This window comes from Crocodylus siamensis, chromosome 7 (assembly GCF_052110815.1).
Source record: "Crocodylus siamensis isolate JL-2025a chromosome 7, ASM5211081v1, whole genome shotgun sequence".
Lineage (NCBI taxonomy): Eukaryota > Metazoa > Chordata > Crocodylia > Crocodylidae > Crocodylus > Crocodylus siamensis.
This window is the reverse complement of record NC_143401.1, coordinates 87,402,779-87,421,861: the sequence shown is the minus strand read 5'-3', so window position 1 is coordinate 87,421,861 and position 19,083 is coordinate 87,402,779. Positions and strand designations below refer to the sequence as shown.

General features: G+C 42.1%; 1 protein-coding gene across 3 annotated transcripts in view; it reads left to right on the top strand.

Annotated features, from left to right (window-relative positions):
* The window catches only part of ATRNL1 (attractin like 1), a 1,104,086-nt gene that overhangs the window by 982,953 nt on the left and 102,050 nt on the right, over positions 1-19,083 (top strand). For 2 of the 3 annotated variants that reach the window (XM_090056523.1, XM_090056521.1), the window contains one exon: positions 304-5,082. The exons of the other annotated variant lie outside the window; for it this stretch is intronic. In XM_090056523.1, coding sequence (XP_089912649.1) covers positions 304-428 — 125 coding nt within the window. In that variant the 3' untranslated portion in view covers positions 429-5,082. Of the gene's footprint in view, positions 1-303; positions 5,083-19,083 lie in introns of those variants that run through there. 3 annotated transcript variants of the gene reach the window in all.

The following is a 19,083-nucleotide window of genomic DNA, read 5'->3' as shown; positions in this document are numbered from 1 at the left end:
GTTTGCTCATGTTCACGGTAGTTCAGCAAGAGTTGGGATGGAACCAAACTCTCCTGATTCCCAGTCTGATGGCTTCTCTGTCTGGCCACCTCATCTCTCCCCTTTTGTTTCCAATTATGAGAAAAATATTTTATAAAACAACCAAATGTTTGGTAGCCTTCCATCTGACTTAAAAATACAGCTAATTATTTGTTGGAAAAGTATAAAAGACTAGACATATAAGGATCCACCACAGCGCCATAGAAGCCTTCTCACAATTGAGCATTAAATTCTCTTTTTTTCTTTTCTTTATTTATCTTCCAGGTCTTGCAATTGCAAGTGCCCTGATAGACATTTCACAACAGAAGCCTGCAGACTGTAAAGATAAGAGTTCAGGAGTCAGAAATCGAAAACATCACCTCTCAACACGTCAAGGAACTTGTGTCTGAGATCTAGAAACTGCACTTGTATATTCTGTAATGTTTTCTTTTTAAATGGCTTCCATTGAAAGCTATACTACAGCCTCAGTTTTTATGGAGGCAAATCTATGGATAATGGTGATAGGTAAATATGTGCTCTGTTATAGTCACACTTGCAACCTACTATGCCCCAAAGCAGAACAACCTTATGACGAATATGAGTATACCGATCAGCTTTAGATGAAGCAACAGATTCTGATATCATCAAAATATAAAATAAACTAAACAGCTCTCTTGATCCTGAGCAAATCAGAGGGGGGAAAGTCTTGACTACAGCTAGGAGAGACTATGTCATTTTGTAATGAAGAAAGAAATTGTATAACTGATAATTAAGCTTAACCCTGGGACGTTGAAGGACATTTTTATAGCTTAACATCATGTTAAGAATTGTACTGTTTTTTTCTCCTTTTGATCAGCATTAAGACATTCTTTCAGAAAGAACCAAAAAGGTTGTTGTGAATTTAGGTGTTATTTTATCATTTCCCAAATGTGAAGGAAGACTTTGAATGAATAGTTATTGCAAAAATTAATGTGCATATATTTCAGTGATCATACCATATGAAAAAACTTGAGTTGAACATATCATAGTTTTTTACCTTCCTAAAAGCCCTGAAGTCGAGTCTGGGCTGCAATCGAATGATGTGTGGACAGTACTATTCCACTTCATGAGATTTATTAGACGGCTGAATGAGATATATGTTCTAAGCGTTGGTTTTGCTTGCCAACCGACTAACTCGTTACCAGAACTGACTGAAAATCGAAAAGACTGTTTTGCAATCAAGTTCCTTGTTTTTCCAAAAGCTGTCTCCAAGATTGCAAACTGAGGGAGAGTTTCACTTGCAGTTGTTGTACAGTAGTCTACCTACTCCTGTTTCCTATTGTAGCATCCTAAAATGACTATAAATTGTTTCCTTTCACCTCCTAGCAGAACTGCACCTCAGCCAGCACATTGACCCTTCTCTAATAAATTGTGGACTTCTCTTCTAACTGTAGAGTTTCACATCCTCTACAATTTGATCCTATTTAAAGAATTTTCTTGAATACCAAAAAACTCCTCCCCAGACAAACCCAAAAAACAAACCAGCACAAAACCAGCTTGGTTCCCAGAGTGGTTTTCAGATCATTCATTTAGTATGAGACCTGACCAAATCAGCATTCAGCAGCAAAAAAAAAAAAACCTAACAGGACAGCATCCTTTGACTGTCTGTTCATCTAACAAGCTCTGAGGGGCTTGTTACCAAAGTAAGCACTGCAGCAAACAGCCTCTTACAGCCCTCTTTGCTGTCTTTTCATTTAGCCATGATGCTGAAACATAGCAAAATCAAGAGAGACTAATAAGGGAGAGGTAGCAGATGGGTCCTATTCTCATTTATGCATTAAATGTCAATGGCAGTTGGTACAAACTCAAGAGTTTTGGTAGGTCTTACTTGGAAGTGCAGGTTATCAACTCCCAAGTTTGCCAAGGTGCTAATGTAGCGGAGAGCCAGAGAGGTACAAATGCCTATAGTATATCATAGAGTTTTGGTAAATATGAAAGATATTTAAAGATAATTGATGTTTTACTACTATATCTGTATTTTTGTTTTTCTTTTTCTTTTGGGAAGGTGATGACATTTTAATGTTTACAATTGATTACATAGTTACTTGCATGCCATGATGGTGCAGTAGCAGTAATAAAGCCCTGTTGTGAGTTGTTTGTGTTTATTTTGTAATGCCATTCATACTTAGAACTACTCTATTTAATTTGGATGAGGACTGAATGTAAAAAATACATATAAAAAGGAATGGTTGTACAGTATGTAGTTACATCTTATACAGGATTATTAGGTTGCATCTAACCATGACTGCTATATCGTTTTGATAAATTATGCATTTATGAATTATGGTATAATTATTATGCTGGCATGATTGTTTCAATCTTTTCATATCTTAAAATAAGATTATTATTCTAATATAATGCCATCACCAAATTATCCTTTTATTGGCCATTCTGACCTCATGCCCTAATTTCTGAAAACCTAAGAAATTCTAAAGCTTCTGTTGAGAATAGTCAATCAATCCTATTACATGCAAAAAAACCTGTTTATTTTTCAAATAACCCCTTGTATCAGTTTTAATGTTGATCTGCTCAAGGTAAAGTGAGCCAGTAGAACTGGTGTGTGTGGTGACTAAGCCATTACAAACAGGATAAAAAGAAATAAGCCAATTTACTGGAAAATGTTTCAAATTCTATAGTCTCATTCTAAATATTACATCTGAGAAATATTCACTGTATGTTTTATGTATATGCGTACCTGAGACCCACTGTACACAGGATCTGTATTCTGCAGAATGGTTTCTCTGACTGGAATCTGTTGGACTTTGAGATGACTTGAAAAGCAAATGTAAGTTTTAAAGTGTTTATTGATTGTTTATTTCAACACTTGAGATGGGCAGATATCAATCAGGTATTTTTTAGGGGGCGAGTTAAAAAAAATATCATTTTTATTGTTCAAGTAAAGTATCCATGTCCTGGGACCATTCAACATTTTCATTCAATTTTGGAGTACATTTTCTAACACTTCTTGCTCTTTCTTCTCTCAGACTCCTTGGGCACATCTACATGTGCACTTAACTGAAGAGTAGACTAATTAGCTCCGCAGTAAAGCGTTGCTGTCTACATGTGCGCTCATATTAGGGCGCAGCGAACTAACTCTGCCATAGGATAGTACTGTCCGGGACAAGTACTATCCTTCAGTAGAGTCGTTACGTGCACTGAAATGCTTGTGTAGCCAGTGACTGGAGCTGGCTGCGGCGTGAGGGTGCTATGGTGTGGGGCTAGCCAGCAGGCAGCCCCTGCACTGTAGTACCCTCATGTCCCAGCCAGCCCCCCTGCAGCACGATAAGTCATGCCAGAGCAGCTCCTGGCTGGCAGGCTGACCCTCTGGGTTTCCTGCCAGCCAGGACTGTTCTGCCCCAACTCAAGCTGCTGCTGTACTGTGGTGCATGTGTAAATGCTGTGCCCAGGAGCAATAAACTCTGGACTGCACCAGAATGTATTGCTATGTGCTAATTGCATGTGTAGATGCACCTATTGGCCATATCCATTAATACATGGACATTTGCTTTCCTGGGGACAACTAGTGGCAGAGCAAGGTGCGCTGCTGCTAGTTGTCGCCGAGGAACACCTGTGCCACGCACACTCTGGTACACAGCAAGTTAACCCAGGTGGTGTAGGGGAGGCTGGGGCCAGCACTGGTCTGGGACCAACAGCCTTAACTGGGGCCCTGGGGGCCTCCCGGGGCTGCAGCAGCAGTGATGCTGCCACATGGAGTCTGGCCGGCAGCGGGGTGTGGCTCTGCCTTCGGGTTAGGCATGCTGCAGCCACGTGTGTCACTCCACGCTTTCTTTTTTAATGGGTTTCCACTTTTTTTTCCTGCCCTCACAGTGCAGAGAACAACTGAACATATGGTATGTGGCGTCCAAGATGTGTGTGCAGCGCCACATGCTGCATGGCCATGCTCATCTGGCTGCGGCCATTGGGTCCAAATTACTAAAAAAAAAATTAAAATAAATCAAAAGACATAAAGAGTAATTTAGCGGTTACAATTAAGCAGTCAACATTCTCTTCTGAAACTTCAGTTTCTGACTAACCATGAATAGTCTGTATTTTACATGTACAAAAATACTGCGGTATCTCAAATACCATTTTATGCCGATTGTTGGCAAATACTGATCTCTTCCTTAATGATGGCCAGTGTACACCAGTGACAGTTTTTTTCCTTGGCTTTTTGATGACGCTGGTATTGTTCACTGCTCTCTTGATAAGATTCAGAAAATGTTGAATGAACCTTTTTAATCAAAACTGTCATTTTATGTTGCACTAAAAATAGCAAGCTAGCCCTTAATTTATATAGTGGCTCATGAATGAAACTCTGACCATCAGGACTCCATATTTTTTCTCTAAACCAATCATTAATACTCCTGAGGGAAGAATTACAGCCAAGACTCACTCTAAAAGATCAATATAACAGACGTTGCAGACAATAGTATGTTTTCTTCTCCGTTTCCCTCTACGTATATTTTTACATTCTTTCATTAAGTTACTTAAATAGAACATGTTACTTAAACATTAAATAGAAATAAGTAACATGTTAGCATGTGAGGTCTGTTAATTGTAGTTCCTTGTAAATTAATGAACTGCTAGTGTACTTACAAAAAATGAGTGTTTATCTGCACATTGCTTCAATGAATATGATACCTATCATAAGGCAATTTAAAGATGCTTCCTAAGAGAAACAGATGTCTTTAACTGGGACGTTCAGATTCACCTCTGATTGCAAAGTTTCCCAGCTGGCCTTCCTCCAGGTAGCAGGATGTTCATTGTTTTGACCTTTGATACAGAGCCTGTTACATATAAAACCAGCAGCAATGATATCTTCCCAAAACAATTTAAAATGTAGGACTGGAATCCTGATGGTAAGAATTTTAGTTTGTGGCCATGTTAACAGCTGTTCAGGCTTTAGCCCTAGCAGATTTGATGGTATTCATCTAAATTGCAAAATCATTATGTACCTAATTTTATTACCACTTTTATGAAAACCACCCAAAGGGTTTCCCGACAATAAAGGTAAAGTCTCTGTTAAAGGTATTATACTCTCTTTTTTCTTTTCATATGAGTCATCCTATCAAGATTACATGACACTGATGTAAAAAAAAATGAACTTTCACTCTTCAGCCTCTAGGATGTAGCATTTTTCTGATAGGATAGACTGATTCTTCCTTCAGTTGCTATCTATAGGAAAAGACCTGAACCTAGAGCTATTTGGACACTTCTTACAAGTACATATTTCCTTTAGAAACACAAAGACAAAGAAGTCTCTCCAACTTATTATTATTAGGTTTTGCTTACTTTGTTTTTCATCCACCTGATTCTGCTGCCTTCAGTTGCACTGATTAAAGGGTATTCAGCTGAGTAGTCTGTGTGAAACCCTGCTTCCATTCAAGTCAATGGAGAAACTACCGTTGACTGCCATGGGGCCAGATTTTCACACATTATCCTCAACTAGACTACTTTTTTGTATAACTACTACGTACCAGTAACAAGAATAATAGCAGTCAAAAACAGGCCTTGTATAATATCTTCGTTATACCATTATATCATCCATGACTATACAGTATATGGTTTTAGTTTCTTTTTAATGAAAAAAAAATGGTTGCCCTTTTTAAATTCATGGAAATGGTATTTATGTTGTATGTATTATGATCCAATATTTCAGATATTTCTGATGTAAGGGATCTTCATGGAAAAGTACATGTTTTGTTGTCCGTCTGACTAAGTACCGACTTCGGCATTTGACTTCACTTGGATCAGTATTTGCCCTATCAATGGAAAACTTGCTACTAACTTTGGTTAAGGTATTTTTTAGATATTTCCAGACCGTGTTTCATTCCAAAATGAGGGAGCTAAGCCTGGAATTCCAAATTAGGAAAAGCAAGTTAAAACACAAAGGAAAAAAATACTTCTGCAATACTACACAGGGTTCGACAGGTAACCCAGATCAGAACGTACTTTCTCACCTGTCATGCATATTTATATGTTACAGTGAACCCTGCTAGGGAGCTAACTCAGTCACTTACTGTGTGTGTATCTGATGGGGTACCAACTCAGAAGGGGTGAAACCTTGAGTGCCTTTCTCCTCATGAATGAACCAGGAAGGGGGATGTGTGCACATGTTTTGTGAACGTTTCATTATTCTATATACATCTTTCGTGGTTCTGCCTAGAGAGATGCATACTATTTATTTGAAGTGTACAGATGTCCTGTAAGCCGTATCTAAAATGTCCAAATCTGAGTGCTTGTAAACAGGCATACCTTCACATCTTTATGTGCTTAACTGTTTTGTTGAAACAACTTTTCAATGCCAAACTAAGACTAGGGCTAACACTACAGGAAACCAATTTAAACAGAAAGCATACAGGAGGGTTGCTGGTTTGCATACTGGCCCCTGCCACATGTTACACTTAAGATACGATTAACCTTTTAACCATGTCTTAAGCTGTAACCAGCCGTACATTAAAGCAATTAATGACATTATGAAACTCAGAATAAACCAAAGTTATTCCACCAAAAATGTGTAATAACTTTGTGGTTGGTTCCTATGATGCCATTAATTGAATGCATAGCCAAGTGGGCCCGGTGGCTGGGAGCCCCATCAGCTGGGTGGGGGTTCACTGTGTGCTCCCACAGCTAGAAGCCTGCAGCTGACAAGGCTCCCAACACACTCCTGCGCTGGGACCACACAGCTGACAGGGCCCCCAGATGCAGGCACACCACCCACTTCCACAGCTGGAAGTCTACGGATGACCACCATGTGTGGGAGTTGCACCCATGGCTGTGAGCCTTGCCAGATGTGGGCTCTTGGCCATGAGGGCACATGGTGCACCGCAGAGGCTGGGAGCCCAAATCTACCAACTGAGCTCCCAGCTGGAGGAGCTTGCTACTTGCTGGTACAGAGGGAGCCCAGGATCCCAGGCTCTCCCCTCACCAGCAATAAGGTATAATGGGATCTGATGCTGGATCCCACAGTCCTGCTTCCTGCCATGCAGATGTGGCCAGGTGCACCCAGTGGCATGGCAGAAGGCACGATTGTGTGGATTACACATCAGATTGCATGCCACCTTTACCTGCATGTCTGACAGCAGCCACATGACTATATATATACAGTCCAAGTTACAGTTGTATCACTGTGGCGCTTTTTTAATTTTATTAAGGTTTTGCTTCTGCCAGCTCTTTCTTAGATAAGAAATGGAGAGCATTGATGATGTCCTATCTGCTGTGCACTGCCAAGCCTTGGACACACATTTGTAGCTCTAATATATACACTTTTAGCACTAGAAAAATACTAGTGTGCACATGTTCAGGCTGTAGCATCACGAAGATGGCAAATCCGCCACAAGAAGTTTCTATTTCAAACAGTTGCTTCTGCATAGCACTGTTTTCTAGCATGTGTGGACAGTTCCATGTAGTGCTACAGGTGGTCCCTTGGTCCCCCAGCATCCCAGAGTCCTCCTGGGTGGGAGGGGCAGAAACCAAAAGTGATTAGCTCCCTGGCCGCCAGCGGGAGCAGAGCTGCAGAGCCACTTGCCCCCCTTGGGGTTCACAGGGGCAATGAGGGCTGCCTGTGGGACAGGCCGTCAGTGCTGAGGTTCACTGACAGGCTCCCCTGGGAACTGGGGGAGTCAACAAGCAGCCCGTATAGTGTCCTTGCTGGGGTACATTCGTTGGTAGCGCTCTAGCCGGGGGCTCTGAATGCCTGTATACTGCTATAGCGCTCCATTTTTGAAGAAGGAACATGTGTCCAAAGCTGTAGCTTCCTTAAACTGACAGTGCAAAAGTGGTAAGGCGGCTCTCCTCCCTCCTCCAGTGCACTCTCAGGCTTTTGATGCATCTTGATTCCTCCGGTCTCCTACTACAGGTCCAGATCTTTCTCTTGTCTTTTAAAGACTGTGCATGCCGCATCTCATGTTTGTGCCTTGCAGATTTTTCTCTTTCTCCTACAGGGGGATGCAGCAACTCCTATCGGAACAAGTGTGCATGCTCGGGTGTTGCTTTTCTGCCTGAGTCAGCAGGAAGGGCGAGTCCAGTGAAGTTGGCTGTGCTACATCTGTCTGAAGCAAGGGAAGCAATCATCTGGCAGCTCCAGCAGTGTGAGTTTTCACACCCTGCCAGACAGAACAGGATGTGGAGCTGAGAGCAAACGGGGGAATGCAAACTGCTTACCATCTCCAACCGTTAAAACCCTTTTGGTTACTAATTAATATGGGTTTTACTCCATATAGCACTAAGAGTATTCCCCGTTAACATCACTGGTTCCAGTCCACTGGTATTTATCAAGGTGCTATTATGGACATTTTCTGTAACATGACTCAGCCTAAACACTCTCTTCCCTATAAATTTGCCCTTGTACATAAGATCTATTACTGGTTCGAGGGAACCACAAGACCCCTAACTGTTCATCTACCCACTGATGGGGATGGTGCAAAAAGCTGGATGGATGAATTAGCTGAGCAAGTTTTGGTTGTGCCAATGACTGACAATACAGCCTCTGAGAAGTTGGTTTGTCTCATCTGAAAAAGTGGATGGTAATATTTACCTCATTTATTGACAAAAGTATACGGAGGATTAATTAGTTACTGTTTGGACAGAGTTCAAAGCTCTTCAGTTCTCTGAAGATATCAATCACTGTGTATGTGCTAAGTACTATTTTAATTATGTCATTAGCACCAATATTATATCATTATAATCATATTTGTAAAATATTAATAGTACACTGCTTATTTTGTTAGTATTAAGTGATTTGCATTGTACATTTTTTTTGCATAGGCCACTTACTAAGGCACAGTTAAAAAAAAAAAAAAAAAAGCTCTATATCAAAAATGAGTATTTGCCAGATATTAAATGAAGCTACTCCCTGGCTCTTTATACTGCTGAGTTGCTGGCTGTTCTCACTATTTGCTCATAACTGTTTCTGGCAAGGGAATGTTTTTCCCATTGATATTTTTCCTGTCCCACATTAAGAGTCCTTAGGTCTTGCTTAATGTTAGCCCTCCATTTTCTCTTCTGGCCAGAAGCTCCTGCCAAATCAGACTGTCTTTCCAAGCAGCACTTAGCTGGTCTGTCTTACATCCTCCAAGCTATACACCATGCTTTCCAAAATTACTGGGATTATGTAGCCTCGACTAGCCATGGTTCTTCATTGCTTATTAGATCTTCTTCACTATGCTGCATTCACTTGTTTGGCTTCAAGTTTTGCCTCAGTACTTTCTTTCCCAAGGTATTTAGTTGTCTTTCTTCTTAGTAAGTGCCTAGGTCTTAAATGCATGTGAAACAAAAAATACTGCTCTTGTATTTATGCAGCTTCATCTTTGTAAGCAGCAGCTAGTGGTAAAAATTCTCTGCAGAATAGAGTAACTGGTACTCCTGCTCTGTATCTCTGTTTTAATTTCCTTCCTTACCAAGTTATAATTCATAATTAATGGCCCTAGATATTTAAACTTTCCAACACATTGGTATCTCCAGTTGTCAGCTGCTGGATAATCTTGTCCAAATTCTGCATTTAGTTTTATCATTATTGTTGTTCCTAAGATGTTCTTTCTTGCATTTCCTTCAAATCTCCAACTATCCTTTGAACCATATCAGTCTCTTCTGTAATAGGTGGGGCATCAGAACATCCCAAAAGTTGGTGCGCTCCAATGATATTCACCCCATCAAGAACATTTCTGCAGAACTGAACCATTTTTTCCCTGGGCACGTTAGCGTTTCAGGGACAGACAGTACACCTCCCTTCTTTAATACTGCACAGAAGTTAAATGGGACTAAGGTTTCACTTCCTAATTGTACTCTACCTTTTGAGCAACAAATGCAGAACAGTTCCACCTTGATAATTTTCTCATTCAGGCTCAAAGGCTCTTTCGTGCTATATTATTATTTGATTTATTTTATGCATTTAGATCATATGCCTATCTTTTCTTGGTAGTTGATTCATTTAAAATATTTGATCCACAGGGGATCTGTGTTTCTGGAAGCTATGTCCATTGCTTTACATTCCTTCAGCATTTTTTTCAACCTCCTTATCAATGGACTTCCCCCATCCTGCTTTTAACAACTTAACAGAAATATTGTCAACACCGCATGCTTTGTCCTGCCTGAGCATTCTCATTGCATCTTGGATCTCTTCAAAATATACTTGTTCCACAAATGGCTTAGCTGTCTGGAAAATGGTTGCTTGTTCACGTCTACCTTTCTTGCCATTAAGGAGCTCATTAAAGTACTCCCTCCATCTGTCTCTCATTGTGTTCTTTGTAACTAAAAGATTTCCATTTTCATCCTCTTAGATTTGCATACCACCAATCTCCTTGCCTCCCTATACTGATAGCCTTGAAGAATGCACTCACACTAGTAATTCTGCCTTTTGCTTTAGCTTATCGACCTTTTTGAATTCCCTTTTGACTTTTATTATATTCCTCTGCTGTCCACCCAGGCTGTCCAAGCCAGGGGCCAACAATCAGTTGGTTGTCAGCCCTACATGTAGGGCTCTAGGCACCCAGCTTTCAACTTGCCAATGCAAGAGAAGCCCAGGATTACAATTCCAGGGTCTTCCTGCCCTGGCAAGTAGTAGTGGTGTGAATGGGATCTGATTCCTGATCCCAAGATCACACTTCCAGTCATGTATGTATGGCATGGCAGGAGGCATGATTGTTGTGATTAGAGATCTAATCTTCCCGCACCATTAAATTAATATGTGCTGGGGGCCACAAAGTTAGCAAATCTGCACACTTTTTTGTGAAGAAGACACTATAAAGCACAAAACAGGAATGGGCTTAATGGTTACTGACACTGCAGTAATAGCAGTTATGGGCTTGAAAGTCATCAAAGAATAAATGTACTATCTAAGGATAAAAGGAAGGTGAGACAGTATTCACCTCATCACTGCATATGCTCCCACTAAAGAAATGGAAGATAACATAAAAAATAGATTTTATGAAGAACCCCAGTGAATATATGATAGCCTTGAGACGTAGGAGACAAAAATTGTCCTGACATATTTTAATGCTAAAACTGGGAAAGAAATGCATGGGAACCAAACACAGAGAATTAGATTGAATGGCAACAGAATTTATTAGTTTTGCTAAAATATGTGGTTGTAAAGAATAGTCTATTTCTTCATAAAAAAGTTAATTAGTATATAGAAATGGGGTTACTATCAATCAGACTAACCACATTCTTATTGATTCAAGACAATTATATATTTTAAGACATTGGAAGTCTTAGGCAAGCCAGTTGTGAGTTGGATCACTATATTATTAGAACAATGGTAGAGAGCCTTGCCGCATAAATTAGCAAACAAAAGAAATGAGCTATAGTTGAAGCTCATTGAAATGAGCTTCAAATGCTCAAGGAATTCAAAATATGGACAGGACTATCACGTAGCTGTTAAGAACAGGACAGAAGCTGGGGGACTATATTGTATGAAGGATGTAGAGGATGTGGATCCAAGGAGTAGGCTGTCCAACATGGTTAAGATAGCTACTGAAGAGACTATTAGGTAAGAACGCTAAGAGCAGAATGAGAGATGATTTGATACAAATTGTAAGACAGCAATTGAGATGAACATGCAGCAAGGGCTGTATGCCTTAAGAATTGGAATCAGTTCCATGTCTTGGACCCAGGGCTGTCCCAGCAGACAGTCAGCTGATTGCCTGATTAACAAACATATTAATCATGGCATAAATGGTAATGCATAGAAGGGGTCTGAAAGAACCATGTGATACTCACATTTTTGGGAAATTCCTGACCTATATGCACTCAAAGTGTCCCATGTTCCCGTTTCCCATCCTTTTTCTATACGTGGAGCCTTTTCTCAGGATTACCGTTTGCGTTTTTCTAAGATTTATCTAAGAGTTTCTAAACAACTGTGCTCTTTGCTATATAAGGGTGTTAACCTTTATGCTTCAACCCCAACCCGGAACCAGGAGCAAAGCTGCTGCCATCTTTGTTCTCAGGGTCAAGTACTTCCACCCCATCAAGTTCATGCACTCCCTAAAGAAGAAACAAATACTACGTTGTTGCCATACTTAAGAGGTTTCTACACATTTTGGGGAGCAGCTCTGAGGGTCACTCTCAACTAGCCCAGCTCGCATGACACAACCCTCCCCATCTATTTTACTTCAATGGAGTGGTACACAAGGAACATCCTTGTAATCCTTGAACAGAGCCCTAGAAGAAACCAGTGTCCCCAGTACTGTAGCAAGGTGGGGGGCGAGCCGGGCACCAGAGCGAAGGGGTGCCAACAGGCACTGACAACTGAGGGGGGGTGCAGGACAGGGCTGCATTTGGGGGGGCACGGGGAAGAAGGGAGAGCATCTGTTGCTGCGTGCATGCCCAGACAAGCATGGGTGCGGGAGTGCCCACCCAGATCTGTGCACAGGGGAAGGGCAGGTTGCTGCCGCAGGCACCAAACTTCCTTGCTGTGGTACCGAGTGTCCCTATTACTCGTCAGTCCTCTGCATGGTTCTAATTATAGGCAATGCCCACTGGATGTGGCGGTACAGATGGGCCATAAGTCAGGAGCATGGAGTTACTGCATTGCTAGTGGCTTACCTCCTCTGTTTGCCACCTACAGCACCGGGTGAGTACTGAAAACAGGATGGGTCATGCTACAAGCACTTTCAAGTTTGGGCGCTCATGCACAAGAGAGCTTCCTGGGTGGGGGGTGGTATCATCGGAGGTTTATTAATGTGCATGGTCAGAATGTATGAGCAAGTGAGCAGGGCCTTGCAGGAGCTCTTAGTAGCAACATAGTTATTCTCTCATTTACAATTCTGTGTTGGGATGGAGAGGTAGCTGTGATATGTCAGAAAGAAAGGCTGGCAGTGTTTCCTTTTGACTACTTTGCTTTGAGAAATTGAAATCTTCTGGGAAATTGTAAACCCCTGCTTTAGATGCATTCGCCCTACTGACATTGCTGCATAGCTGTCTCTTATCTCATTTATTTGACTAACACTTTAAACAGTTGACTTTCCACTCTAGTGCAACCAGCTCTATCAAAGCAAGGCTCTCTCTTTCTCTCCCTCCCCCTGTGAGCCAATTTTTTTCTTGATGTAAATCTACTTGTGTTGTTGGTATTACACCAGGGATAACCCTTCATTTTATCATGTAGTTGTTTGTTGCATACGTCATTTATGGTTCAGATTGGGGGTTTTTTTTAAGTGACCTTTAATTTTGTATAGTTCAGTTTTCCAAAAGCCAGTTTAAGAAACCATTGGCATGGTCTTCACAAACAGTCCTGTGTTACCTTTGAATACAGTAAGGCCTGGTATGCTGGAGGTGTCAGGCACCTACAGCAATCAGGGCTTGCGGACAGAGGCGATATCTTTTATTAGAGACCAACAAGATTTTTGCCAAAAAAATTCTTTACATTTAAAAACAATGGAAGCTGCAAATCGAGCCTCATGCTATTTTAAGGACACAGTAGAAGAGCTGCAACGACATCTCTCTCCACCAAACAATTCTAGCATAAGGAGTTCCCTGCAAACCCAGCGGCTTGACAGCCTCTCTTATACAGACCCTAGCATAGGGGTCATATCAGTATACAGGAAAGAAAGGATTAAAAGAAGATTGGAGAAGACATAGCTTACTCTGTGGCTCCTAGGCAGCTTGAAGAATCTGGTTAGAATCGATCTAAAAATTTAAACCAGATTTAAGCCCTCTCCGGGCAGGTCCAGAATTTGATCTCTGTCTTCTTGCCTGGGCACAGTACACGGAAGAAGCAGTGGTGAAGCTGACCCACCAAAACCAGAAGCACACAAACTTTGAGGCTAATGTTGAGAAATTGTGTGTTAGCCTTTTTCTACCTCGGACTCCTCTGACTCATGTTGTGATAAAAATTACCAACCTGAAAGGCTTTTGAGATTTTGCTGGTTAACGTTTGCAAGGCATTTTGACATGTTTTGATGGAATGGACTTTAGAAGTGCAAAATATTATTTATTTTTCTGTGACACTGCAAGTTGGCAGCAGTAATTTTGCCTTCTGGAGAGATCAGGCTGTTTGATTTACAGTTACTGTTTAAAAGTGAAGGCCAGCTAGAAGGACGCCAGTAACTGCATCCACCCTGCCTAAAACATTTTCATTTCAACAACAAAATAAATTCCCTGCACCAAAAATAAAATATAATCAGTGAGCAGTATGAAATCCTAGCTTTGAGTCCTTATTGTATCATATTCAGGTGAAACTTCACTTCACATGCAACGGACTCAGAAACTTCACTTCACATGCAGCGGATTCATCATTTACCTAAACAGCATACTCATGCTCAGAGAGATGTGTCTTTTTAAATTAAATGAAGGTATGTGTGACAGCCTATAATCATACTATCTGAGTTCTGTCCTGAAACAGCAAAGTGCTTAGTGAATTCCACGGTGTCTACAACTTTTTTGTTTTTGGTATAAAAAATGAGTTGAACAGAGTTTAATGCTAGGAGTTGTGTTTGTGTGAAGAGCAGTATTTAGACGTTGTATCATTTCCACTTTGGCTGGCGAGAATAAAGGTCTGCTGTGTTTCCTAAAGAGGAGCAATCACACAGTTGTGACTTGGTCCGCATCTGAGAATAAGCATTACCTAACAGGAAAATGGTAAAACAAGGCATAATGCTTTCTGTCATTCAGGAGTCGTGATGAGCCAGGTGCAATCCTGAGGCCTGTTACCTTGCCTCAGTTTGATCAAGCAGGTCTATTTGCCTCTTGGGGTAAGTAGAAAAGAATACATCTGATAGCTCTTCAAAGTATTTTGCCTTCTGACCAGCCTGGGCTGAGGGCATGAACAAATGTGATTTTTAGCCACTTGAAAAGGGGACGGAGAGCTGTCACTCAGAGAAGCACATCAGCTGTTATTCTGTAACTGTTGTATTTGCATGTTCCTATGTGATGAGTGAAATTGCCCTAACTTTGAACCTGAACGAAACGGGTAAAGTTGAAGTGGTTTTGCTATGCTCCTAGGGTGCAGACAGCAGTGACATTTTTTGCCTGATCTGGCCACAGAAAGCAGTCTCAGACCAAGACCAAACACAAGTGCTCAGCTACAGACAGCTTCAGAAATGGTGGACTGGGTGAAAATCTGACCCCTTGTTACATGAGGTATCAAATAAAAACATTTTGAAATGCAGCGTCTTCTGTAACTTGCGTCTGCGCTGCCTCCCAGCCTGTCGCTGTTTTCAGAATGGGAGGGGTCAGAGGTAGCGGAGGGAGTTCAGTTTTTCGGTTTTTCAGCGCCCCCTGGAGGGTGGGGTGGGTGTATTGGAGCCCCCATGGGGGGGAGGGGCTCCAATTTGCCCACCCCACCCTTCAGCACCAGCTGGGGAGCCCCAAGAAGGAGCTCCCTCTGCTGCCTAGTTCCCTTCCCATTCAAAAGACAGCAAGCACTGGCAGAGAGCTGTGGCCATGGCTGTGGGAACCTGGCTTCAGGCTTCCAGCTGGCAGCTAGATTCCCCTCCCCCCTGGAACTAACAGTGAGTTTCTGTTTGGTCTGAGATAACGTAACTCAGAGCGCTTTGCACAAAATGTTCTAAGTTACAGCTGGGAGCTGCACTTCTGTCTGCGCCCGAATCATGCAGACTTAACAGTTCCATTGTAACAACGTGTATCGGTATCCTTTGATAGCAACACCATTGTTACATCTCTTTATACCCTAAAGCAGAAGTGACCAACCCATGGCATGCACGCCCCATGTGGCACATACAGCCTCTTCATGGGCAGATCCAGCAAGGAGCAGAAATACCAGTGGCAGATACCTCTGGCAGGAGAGAACAGGGCAGTGGATCAAGCTGGGGATGGAGGTGAGAGTGGCATGAGGGGAGAGGCCAGGATTTACCTTGGTGGAACACCTGCCAAATAGTTTTGCCACTACTGCCCAAAAATATATAGTTTGATTTAAATTTTATAGAAAACAATAGAAATGCACAAGCTCATAATTGTACTAAGACATTTTGGAAATGCCATAAACTTCTTCATTGTGGGGATCTATTAGCACTTAGTACCCTTTTATCCTTGTCTCAAAATCTTTATACAGTAAATTAAAATATCCGTAATAGGAGTTGGCAAGATACTTACATTACGATTAGTACATCTTGTTCGGGCCTTTTTTAACCTCACTTAGCTGTAAATGATAGAGACTTTCTAAGATAAATCCAGCTCAATTACAGTCCAGTGTTAGGTCTCAACCTTGGAAACCTTACTGACTATAGTAATTACTTCTGTGAATAGGCTTTTTCAATCCATTGACATTTTGAGACTGTTCACCCAGCAAACAAAAGATTGGTGTTTGTATTTGCTGAATAGGACACTAAAATTATATTGCAAACAGATGCCCCAGTCACTTTGGGTCACATATGCCTAGTTGAATTTGCCAATTTATATTACCAAGAAAACTCTTCAAATATGTCTAATGAAACTTGTGCTGCCCATTTATAATATTCCACCCTTAAAACACACAGGACCAGGGGCTAAACACAATAAAGGATTAAGGAGCCTGTGATGTGACTCAAGTGGAACTGAGGCAGCTATGTCTGAAACAGAGCCTCCAAATTCCCTGGTTAGCTGCTGCATAACCCTGGAGGCACCTTATACGCTGATTTTGCAGATGACCAACTAAAGTTGTACCCCTGTGTGCCCAAAACTACTCCAGCCATGACAGTTGAGGAGTCCAGCCTTTAACTATGGTTGGGATCCAGGAAGTTGGTATTTTTATGCCTAAACTCCATGAGGGACTTGATCTGATAGGCATTCAAAACATAACTAACACACACTGGCAGAATTGGGCTTCTCCCAAAATGCAGTTGTGGATGCCACTTTCTTGTTAAAAAGAAGTAGTGGGAGCAGTGCCACTACTCCCCACTTTTAGGAAATATTTAAATTGAGCACTTGCCCAACCAGTGGGAGATCAAGAAACCATCCTCAACCAGAGGAGATTCAAATCCCATCCTCCCCCTCCCCTACAGGAGACTGCTGTAACCATTAAACTATGGGTTATTTGGAGTCATTGGGATTGTTTAAATAACTGTTTAGTATAAAATAGAGGGAAAGTGTTGGGTGCACAAACCTGGACTCCTCCCACTCCCAGCTGAGTGCCCCAACCACAAGACTATTGAGCCATGCTCCCTCTTTTGCTCTCTCTGTGACCAGGGAATCTTGACTTCTCTTCTGCAATGGAGCACCATAACCACCAGCTCTCCTTTAAAGAAAAGGGTGGGGCTTGCTGAATTCTTGTAAAGGTTGTAGGTGCTTTGTTTAGAAGCAGGTTCTTGCTTAATCCAAAGTGGATGAAGGCATCTCCCCGCAGTTTTGAGTAAGGTGTCTAAGCCCAAGAGAACTGCTGGATATAGACTCGCACATGACCTCAGTATTTCTGTTGAACAGCTCAGTGGTGTGGCTGGTATTGGTCTGGGTTGCATTCTGACCTGCCTAGCACTGTAAAATCAAAGGCTGCCTATACACGTGCTCAGGTGTGGAGGGTAGCAGGGGGGCTTTTTAATTACAGCAGATCCCAGACAGCTGCTGTAATTAAAATGGCTCACCATCATGTGTGTATTTAGCCCCGGAGCATTTTAAAATGGCCATGGGACACTTTATCTAAAGTTCATTCAACAAGGTTTAAATAAAGTGCCCCCATGGCTGTTTTAAAATGCATGGGGGCTTAATACACATGCTGGTGAGACAATGCTGGATCATTCTAATTAGAATGTGAATGAGCACATGTATAGGCAGTCTAGCTGCCTAGCGGTTCTGGATTTCACCCCAGAGGCCAGGCTGCACCACCTGACTTCTACCTTTATTGGATCAATCTTCCCTGAGGCCTTTTCTATTAAGTTTTTATTTATCTATTGTGCCTTCTATTTCATTCATCAGGCTATCCTAGCTTTTACATAAGCTGCATCAGATCCTGTAAGGGTTTTGCATTACAGACACTCAAAAAGTCCAAGGCAGAATCCATCTAAGTTCTGCGGTTTTCTGTAAGCAGCATAGTTTAGATCAGTAGCGCACAGAACACATATTCACCCTTTGGCGGGGGAAGTGGGGGAGGCAAATCTGAGACCAGGTTCTACCATTTTTAAACTAGTCTGTGCGCCAGACTTCTACTACAGGTATAAACCAGCTTCTGATCACTTATAATAGTAAAAGTGCAATGTCTGTACCTGGCTTATGGGCATTTATATGCAGCACTGCTCAGAGATACCAGATGAGTTAGCTTGAATACTGGAAGCAGTATAGTCATGTAAGTGCAGCACCTCCCCATCTAATAAACCTTGCATCTCACTAAAGCACCTATACTTGTCCAGGACTGCTTAAGCAGTATAGACAGAACCCATGATCTAATGAATGCCACTTGCTGGATTGGTCCTGAGACAGATACAAATGGCAGACCTTTCACACATGGATGTATTCAAAGTGAAAACTGAATGACTTTTATTTTTGCATGTCTTATAGGAGCTGGTTAAACACATGTACATATATTAAGTAGGGTTGCGCAAAATGGCTATGTTTCATTTTGATTTAAGATTTGGCTGTTTTGGAGGACAGTGATTTGTTTCAGCGTTTCGGAACACTGCTCCATTTCGATTCAGCTGAATCTGTTTCAGAGATTTGGATCGGCAGGGGAGAGGCAGGCACAGCTGGGTGGCTTCAGGTTCTCCTGCGGCTCCTCTGACTGTGCTTGCCTCTCCCCAGATGGGGGGACCTATGGGAGAAGCCCTCATGGTTGCTCTGCCTGGCCCTGTCTGGAGCAACTCTGTGTCAGCCGGAGCCTGGCATCTCTCAGCGCCAGCAGCTACAGCTCCCAAACAGTGTGCAGCACCTTGATCACCATTGTCAGAGCCAGTGAGTGCAGAGCTTTTTTTCTTCTTCTTTTTTTAAGTGCTGGGATGCTGAGGCCAGGCAGGGGGAGCCATTAGGGGTGGGGCTCGAGGGGGTGGGGCTCTGCCACATGGCCCCACAGCCCCTGCTGCATCCAGTGAGTGTGGGGCTTTTTTTTTAAGTGCAAGGTCGGGTGGGGGATTCAGCCAGGCAGGACAGCCATGGGGGCTTCTCCCGCAG